The 8,996-nt window shown below is 34.4% G+C and overlaps 1 protein-coding gene across 12 annotated transcripts; it reads right to left on the bottom strand.

Moving 5' to 3' along the window:
* Positions 1-880: 880 nt before the first annotated feature.
* Positions 881-8,771, bottom strand: LOC107853983 (protein SCO1 homolog 2, mitochondrial). 12 transcript variants are annotated; one of them, XR_001669905.2, is made up of 10 exons: positions 8,567-8,768; positions 6,349-6,469; positions 6,151-6,229; positions 5,254-5,454; positions 5,049-5,141; positions 4,720-4,852; positions 4,453-4,586; positions 1,645-1,707; positions 1,451-1,533; positions 970-1,336 (listed from the first exon to the last, which is right to left on the bottom strand). XR_001669905.2 is itself a non-coding variant. In XM_047401798.1 (9 exons), exons 3-8 carry the CDS (start codon positions 6,511-6,513, stop codon positions 4,478-4,480), a joined length of 780 nt encoding a protein of 259 aa, XP_047257754.1. In that variant the 5' UTR covers positions 6,514-6,702; positions 7,079-7,213; positions 8,567-8,709; the 3' UTR covers positions 991-1,336; positions 4,453-4,477. The 12 variants fall into 12 exon arrangements, 6 of the variants coding, with proteins under 6 accessions (XP_016554454.2, XP_047257754.1, XP_016554452.2 ...); XR_001669906.2 differs by having other exon boundaries at positions 1,177-1,336; positions 1,437-1,533; positions 4,453-4,621; positions 8,567-8,771; XR_001669904.2 differs by having other exon boundaries at positions 1,177-1,336; positions 1,437-1,533; positions 4,430-4,586.
* Between the last annotated feature and the right edge of the window lie 225 nt (positions 8,772-8,996).

Below are 8,996 nucleotides of genomic sequence, written 5' to 3'. Positions count from 1 at the left end.
TATTTGTACAACAACAGTTTACTTAAATACAAAATACAAAATACAATTTGCTATTTTTCATAATTATGAAACGATTGCTATAAAAGTTACAATTAAGACTTTATAGTTGCTATTTCTGAAATTTTCCCTTTTTTTACTTACACAGTAACTCTAAACTAATGTTTGAATAGAAAAATTGAAACTATGCATAACAAAATGTGCAGTTTAAGACCTCATAAGAGTTACTTTTTTAAGAAAAACAAATATATATATGTATAATAAACCTTTTTTTTTTTTTTCTGAGAAGACAAATCAGTCTAAATTCAAAATACGGATATCTTGAATTATTAGATAATTAATCTATCCGTGTTTATTTTCCAGAAGTCTCTCTCTCTTTTTTTTCTTCAAAACGTTCTCTCTTTTCTCCTTTATGTTTGTGTCCGTGTGTATATAATGTTTAGTGTGAAGTTGAGGGAGTTTTCCGAAAAAAGGGATTGTGGTAGAGATTGAGGGGATGTGGAAAAGGGTGATTTTACTAGGATAAGATTTTTTTTCCTTTTTTTTTTTTAATTTAAAATATATAACAACAACAACAAACCTAATTTAAACTATATATAAAATAAATAATAATAAAAGTTCAAATAAATAAATAAACAAAACATTAACTAATTAATTTTTATACTTAAAATAATATAAGAAAAATTTATAACTAACCTAAAATAAAATATAATTAAGAAAAAATTAAAATTGTAACTTTTTTTATTAAAATCTTAAGCTAAAAGAAAACATATTTTTAAAAATATTTTTACTATTAAAGTAAAAATAAAAATAAAATATATCCTAAAATGCAACTCTATTTTTAAAGAAAATCTTTTTCACAATTTTCAAATAAAACCTACTGATAAAAACTAAAAACTAAAAAAAATATATATTAGAAAAATATAATTTTTTTGATGCTAAAAATACAAGAAATTTAGGGGAGAATCAAAATTACATGTCTCCAAAGAAAGCTTTTGCTAGGCAACCAAACAACCACCTACTTTGCATTACCCGTCGACCAGGTCCAAATTCATTAAAGCCCAGAAGAGTAAGAGATGTAGCAAAAAGTATCAGAACCAATTTGCATGATATGAAGATATTGCTAGTTTCTTTCCAGCCTCTGACCATCTTAGCATCAGAGAAATTTCTGTTGAAAACTTTTTCCTGACTACTAAATTGTTGAGAGAAATTTCTGTTGAAAACTTTCTCCTAACTACTAAATTGTTGAGAGATGACTAGCCCACCTCAACGAACTCAGCTGCTGCAAAGGTCCTTACATCTCCACGACAATATGCAAAAATTGAACGGCTGGCTCCACCTATTAAGGGGCATGTAAATGTCAAATGTAATAGTGTAGAAAGGTTTCACAAAGATGCAACTATTAAGGGACATATAGATGTCAAATGTGAGAATATAACCTTGGACCACTCACAATAGTAAGCAAGTTTGTAATGACCCCTTGGTACATCAAACACACACACCCCAAAATCACTTCACGTCAAATAACATGCCACACTGTACAATACACAATAAAATTTCATCATGAGGTCTCAGGCTCAATTCCCAACAAAGATAAACACTAGGTGATTTCTTCCCATCTGTTTTAGCTTTGGTGGACAGAATTACCTGATATCTGTTGTTAGTAGGAGGTGGCAAGTATCCCGTGGATTTAGTTAAGGTGCGCGCAAGCTAGCCCGGACACCACGATTATCCCCAAAAAAATAAAAAGATTAGTTATACTCCACCAAAAAGAACAATTTGACATATTCACGGTCCAAACAGAAATATCACAAAGAAGCAGGTATTAGGAGATGGAGTAGTATCTCCAAATTAATGGCATAACTCATTCGATCATTAAATTAAAAAAGAAAACAGAAATCATTCAACCATTGAATAAAGAAACATAAAATAATTTGATCATTAAATAAATTAAAAAACATAATCGACCAGTTCGGCCGTGAAAGCTTTGCATTCTCTGAGAACTTACATTATTGGTCTCGAACATGGATAAAAGAGGAGAGTTACCATAGGCTCACAGATAATGTAGTCAATTTGCCATGAATCCTCATAATAAGGAATATTTCGGGACATACTCTCCTAGACATAAGTAACATCCATTTATTGAGTATTTGAGCATAGCAGCTCCAAATAGAAATAAATGGGAATGTGTCAGCTTATAAGCTAGCGCAAATCAACCTGGCAATGTTCTCTGGCTATAAGTCGCAAGTTATTTTTATACAATGGAGCACTGTACCTCATACTGCAAATGGGAATGTGTCCGCTTATAAGCTAGCGCAAATCAACCTGGCAATGTTCTCTGGCTATAAGTCGCAAGCTATTTTTATACACGAGAGCACTGTACCTCATACTGCTCATACACTAAGGGGTAGTGTAATTGGATTCATAAAAAGATCTAATCTCCACATAAAACCCCACATAACAAATACAATGTTTGATTACTTGTTTTCTTTTCTCATAATTAATACATGCATAAGTTACACGGCTATCTACGTATTAATGTATGCAGGACAGAATGTGAAATAAGAATGCAGGTATTAGTAACACATGGATTAAAACAACTAACATGACAAAACTAACCCTCATATATAATAGCAAAAATAACTTTGATTTATACATTACTGATTTGTAATATATCAACTACAAATCTAGCAAGAAATAATCTGAGTTACAATCTTTGCATGACAAGACCCTAAACCAAACGACCCCTAAAATTTGACTAGTTATTCAAAATCTCTAAAGATGAGTGATACAAGGTGAAAAAAGTTTAAGATGGAGAAAACAAAAAGGACAAAAAAAAAAAGCCAATATACAATGTTCTATGAGAAAGTATCTGGCTCATTTCCAATATTTTAGTACTTTATCTCAGAAAAAAGAAATACTTTAATATAGTCTTAAACTATGAACCGAGACTACACTAAGGAACAAGGAAGCTTGACTGAGAAAAGAAGTCAAGGAACGAAGCAGCTTCTCTAATAGCCCCGTTGAATAGAATAGGCGGGCGAAGGCTTTTTGTATTAAGTAATTCTGCATCAAACTCTTAATCAATCTGCAGCTGATATTCATTCTGCTGCTAACTCTTTTTCTTTTCTTTCCATTGGATATGCTAAAACCCCAAGGCCAGACGCCACCCAACTTAGGAGTCAAGAGTTGTTCTTGACTTCTTTCCTTACTTGCTCTTTTGGTGACAACAAAGACTCCCCAATGTCAAGGTTGGAGGTGGACTGTCCTTTCCCCTATATATGCCAAAAAACTGAAAGAAAAAACGTGTTCTACATACTAAAAGGTATCTCCTATAGCAGTTTGATTCAGTAATGCTAGATTTTCTGCAGCCATCAAAATTGAGACAATAAACCATTTTGGTGACATTTTTCATGTGTAGTTAAAAATATAAAATAGAACTAAAGCATATTTATCAACCTTTTCCCCTAATTTCTTTACAGTAAAACGTAAAATAGACTTCGGATTAAAACAAGACAACAAAGACTTTGACAGCATCATTATCGGAAGAGGAATGAATTCTAAATAAAAGGCCATTTCCTATGTCTCTCATATGGGATTTATAATAGTAGAAGTAGTTCTATAACTAATAGGTGACTTAGTGGAGCCACTTTAGAAATAACCTCTCATGAATTTATTGGTGTTGAACGTTTTTCTTGGCAGGAACAACTTTCGATAGAGAACCTGTATGGATGGGCTTATAAGCCAAAAGTCATATGTTAGAAATTCTAACTTATGACTATCGGCTTATTTTTGTCTTTTTAGCTTAAAAGTAAGTGCTTGAAATCACTTTTGCATTACAAAAGTACTTAAAGGCTATTTTTGCATAAAAGCACTTAAGATCTATGTTGCTCGGACTCCTCAAGAATGTCGAGGAGTGCACTAGTGTCATTTTGAAGGATCCGACATGGGTGCGGCAACATTTTTGGAGAGTCCGAGCAACTTAGCTTAAGATAAGCCAATCCAAATAGGCTCAGAATCTACAATCTTTTCCAATTGTTTCTGTGTGTTCATTATTGACAAAAGTTTAGTAGGATTGCTGTCACTATTTAACTGTCTTCAAATTTCATAATATAATATTTTTAGGGTTTTATGCAGATAAGTGAAATTTCTTTTCTTTATGATGGTGGTTTCTATGCCAGCTTTCATGCACCTTGACTATTCCACTGGGTACCTGCTGCAGATAGCCATGGATTGGCCAAGAGGATTATGAGACAACATTTAACAAATAATTGGAGAACTGGACATGAAAATGGAAGAAAAACAAGATTACTGGCACGTATATTTATTTTCTGTTAGGAAGTTGTACATTTAGAACACATAATGAACTATGATCCTTAGAAACCATTAAATAAAATATGCTGATGAAGAGATGTAAGGGTAATATTCTAACCTAACCTAATATGATGCACTTACTTTGCCAAATCTACCCCAAGTATTGTTATGTCTCAGCTTTCTTTAGCTCCTTAACTATTGCATCGGCCAGTTCCTCCCCACTGTATTCCACGCCAAAGCATCTAACTACTTGCATTTTTGGATTCACCAAATACCTATTACATCAATAGCCATATCTGACTCTGTCAAACTGCTCTGGCGCAGGTAAAAGAAACGCTTGAGTTTATTCTTCCACGGTTGTAAAGACAGTGCTGCTTATTTGACAAAAATATAGGACTTGAGGCTTACATGTTGTGAGAAGATTCTACCAGATAATCATCACCTTCTTCATCAATCTTCTTAAAGTAAACTCGATATTCCTGTGTCATCTGTCTAACAGCAGCAACTGGTCCACTTAATCCCATTATTCTCGGGTCAAACTCTGCATTTCATGCAAATAAAATTAACAAATCTAAAGTGTAGGAAATAAACATCATTAAAAGGAGACAACTATAGGATTGAACGCAGTTTCTCTTCAAGCCCATGCCCCCAGGTGAGGTCTCTTTCCACAATTCTTTCAGGAAACATCCCTCCCAGAACCTAGAGAGAGAAAGAGATCAGAAAAGCTAGACCCAGACCTTTAAGATAAGCTCGAAGTTGTGAAGGGGTATCACGTTGAGGATCAATTGTGACAAATACTGGGAGAATCTTATGATGATCCTGTTTTGAACCTTGTTTACGTTAAGAAGAAAGGGCCACAAAGCAAAAAGGAAATAACAACATCAGTAACATAAGTCGGTAAATAAGAAAATATCATATCAATTAAAAGAACCCGAGTTGAACCTAGAATATCCATTGTTTTAGCCATCTTTTGGACTTCTGCCGGACCAACATCAGGAGATGAAGTATAACCAAAGTAGAGAAGAACCCAGTTTCCCAGCAAGTTGCGCTCAGTAACGAAATGGCCTTCTGTATCAAATAAGCTGAAGGGACCGCCAATGATTGGCCCTTGGATTGCACTTCTTTCAAATTTCTCCCCTTGACCTGAAGGACATGAAAGCTTTATATTGTATACCAATCATTAATATTTATGACACTACAAAACTAATCAGAAAGTATATGCATATGGTACTCCATAAAGAGCACAATTTAAGAGGACAAATATACCAATACTATCTGAAAAGGAAAAATAAAAAGAGAGTAAATGGTCCAATGAACTATTCTATTTAAACTAGTAATGATACCGAGATTGCCATGAGAAGTCTATCAACAAGCCCAGTATACTGCTTTTTGGCTCAATGATAACTCTGGGAAGGAAATAATTTTGGCCTGTAGTTCTGGACTTCTGGTAGATTAGAAGTTTAGCAATCAAAAGAGGATCTAGTTCTTGTGCTCTATTATTAAAATAAAGCACTTTCAGTAAGGAGCTATGATAGTTTCAAGCACTGGCAGTACATCTTTTCAGGCACAGAAGCAGTACAACATATGAACTAATCCATTTTTCATTTCTTTCATGGAATGTCACATTATGAAAGAGGATCATACCACCTTTTAATTCACTACGCACTTGCATCCTTAATTTGTTTCTTCCCTTTTTTTTCATTTCCATCTAAAGAGTTGATTCCAGCATTTAAGGGTACATAAGGGATTGAGGTGTATTTGGATTGAAAGGAACATAAAGTAGTTCCAAGTTCGAGTTTAGATGATAAAGCTTTGATTAAAAGAAATCCAGAGCCACACCTTTTGGAATTGCTCTCCTTTCATCATTATAATGAAGAAAAAGGACTAGTCCACTGAATCCTCCCAAAATAGCTCCAGGCTGCAAAGTAGAAATAAGAGAAAGACAACTGACATAAAGAAGCCATAGACAACGGCGCAGAGCGCATGCAACAACAGTCAGAAAAACTTCAAAAGGAAAATGGAGTTCAAATGCAATACTAATATATAAGGTTTCCAAGATTTTGGTGTTGGGGATGGTCCAGTTAGTAAAGGCGGATCATTAGTCTTTCTACCCGATCTCAGGCAGCTGGCTGAATGGAAGTGCTTAGGAGGGATAAACCTACACAAGAAACAAGTAATCAGAAAAATTGCAGTCCAATCCATAATTAGAAAATAAATGGTTTATATTTATCCTTCCTGTTCTACTTTGAGTCGTTTCTCCTCTCTCTTTATCACCCCATTTCTTTTTGAGGGAGGAAGGCAGTATCATGGAAAGCATCAGCGAACTTACAGGGCGTGATTTTGCATCATCAATACATCATACCTTTGCTTAGGAATAAAACTTGAAACGACCTGTTCCAATTATTTTTGAAGTGAATGTCTATATAGGATTCCTCCTTTCTTGCGAATTTCAGATTCTTTGCCAGGATAATTGCAAGTAAATTTCAAAAAAAAAAAAGTCTTAATTCCATCTGATCACTCACATGGTAATGCATTATGTAACTCTCTCCTCATAGATACATTTTATGCATTTAAAATAGACATTCTCTACAGAAAATAGAATCAAAAAGCTCCATACACACTCCCCTACTTTTAACACACCAAGCTCACAACAGTGATAGTATCATCCTCATTTCAATTCTTTATAGTCACATGAAGCTGATGCTCTCTAGACCAACTAAAACTGTGGACAAGTATAACTGCAACCTTGGATGAGACAAAATCTTACAATAGCTGAATCTGACGGAGATTTACTTTAAGGCTTTTTCCACATCAAGCTTCTGAAGATTGAAATAATCCTCTCCCCTTTTCCTTATAGCAACCAAAAAACTGAATTTCCCCCAACTTAGCAAGACAGCCTTCCCTGCTCCCAATTGAAACTCATGAACCCAAGACATCAGAAATAATGCATTAGGTGAGACCAGTTTTAAATCTACAAGTTCCTTAATCAATGTTTATCAAAGAAACTTTAGTAAGCCATGTTATATCTGAAATCAGACATAAAATCAACTTTGACGATAATGGCACTTACGCTTCGCGCGTTTCTAACAGTCAAACAATTAGAATTTTTACCTAAATATTCCAAATTTTGGTTTATAGTTAGTATCATCTACCCAGGGTTACTCCCCAACATTATTATTTCCAGAGTTCAAGTTTAGGGCGACAGATATAACTAGCTCCACGCCAAACATATTAAATGAAATAGAACACTAGAACCCATGTTTCATCAAAATTTGTTTCTCCTACTTTTCAATCAAGCATCCTTAATATCATAATCAGAGCTTTCACAAACATTTTGTTCTCTAATAACACTATGCTTTGTCATAGTGAAAATAGTAGGGGTTGGAGGACTAGCCGTAAGAATAAAAATGAAAGAGGCCATCATTTCTAGCCTTTGCTAACAATGTGAAACTAGAGAATTTTCATGTCAACATTTCTGATCCGTCCAATATAGGAGAAAATATACCAACATTACTTTCTCCGACTGCACTAGCAACAGAAAATAAATTGCTAATGCTTCTCACTAAGAGAAGTAGATCACTTCATTTTCTACTCCTCTTCCTTCCTCTCCCCTTCCAACAACCAAACATAGGGAGGGTTCATCTTCCTTCAAACCCCCTTCAAAAGTTTGAGGTTCATCAAGGGACAACATCCCCACTGAAATCCGACTAAGTGGGGTCTAGGGAGGGTAGAGAGTACCCAGACCTTACCACTACCTTGTGGAGGTAGATTGGTTGTTTCTGAAAGACCCTCGGCTCAAGTGCAGCAAATCCAAGTACAAAGAAGAAGGAAACAGTGAAAAAAACATAGCAACTAACTACAACGTCAGGGGAAAAATCTTCTCACAAAATTTTCATCCACTACGTCCAAGCTATTTTCAAAATCTTAAGTAGATTAGTAACATACTAATAGACTACAAAAGAATATTTGTAGTTACAACACTTGACAAAAAGCATATTTAAATTTACTACATAGCTTGGATTTAAATAAAGAATAACTAAACCAACAACAACCCTAACATACGCCCCACAAAATACGGCCTGGAGAGGGTAGAGTGTATGCACACTGCACCCCTACCTTAAGGTAGAGAGGCTGTTCTCAATAGACCAAACAAAAATTACCCACAAAAGACCAAAACCACAAAAAATCAAGTAAGCAAAACCCATAAAATTTTAGCAGTGTTAAATTAAGTATAGATTATACAAATGCAGCTTACCTTTCATATGTATTTAGGGTCTGTTTAGAGTGGTTTTTGATTGAATTTAAGAGAAACCTTGATACTTGCATTTTTGTATTAGCACTAACTTGACTCAAAATATGGCAAAGTAAAACAACTAAATAAAAGTGGGCATAATATTTTTTTCTACTGAGAATGTCAGTTACAAGGGTTAACGGAAATCATGAGAGGAAGGTGACGACCGAAACGATACCGTTTTTATAACTTTTGCAACAAGACAATTTGGTGACTTGTTCGGTGTCCTCACTTTGGAATTTCAATTTTTTTTTTGTCTCCTAATCATGTACTAATATTTTAAAGGCAAAATGGTTTGATATACCTTTATACTATGTCCGTTTTATAATGTGAATGCTGCTACTTATATGTTTGTCATCTGAATTCTTGAACTCACTAAAAAGTAATATTTTAA

This window comes from Capsicum annuum, chromosome 12, assembly GCF_002878395.1.
Source record: "Capsicum annuum cultivar UCD-10X-F1 chromosome 12, UCD10Xv1.1, whole genome shotgun sequence".
Classification (NCBI taxonomy): domain Eukaryota; kingdom Viridiplantae; phylum Streptophyta; class Magnoliopsida; order Solanales; family Solanaceae; genus Capsicum; species Capsicum annuum.
The sequence above is the reverse complement of the archived record's forward strand: the minus strand, read 5'-3'. Positions and strand labels throughout refer to the sequence as shown.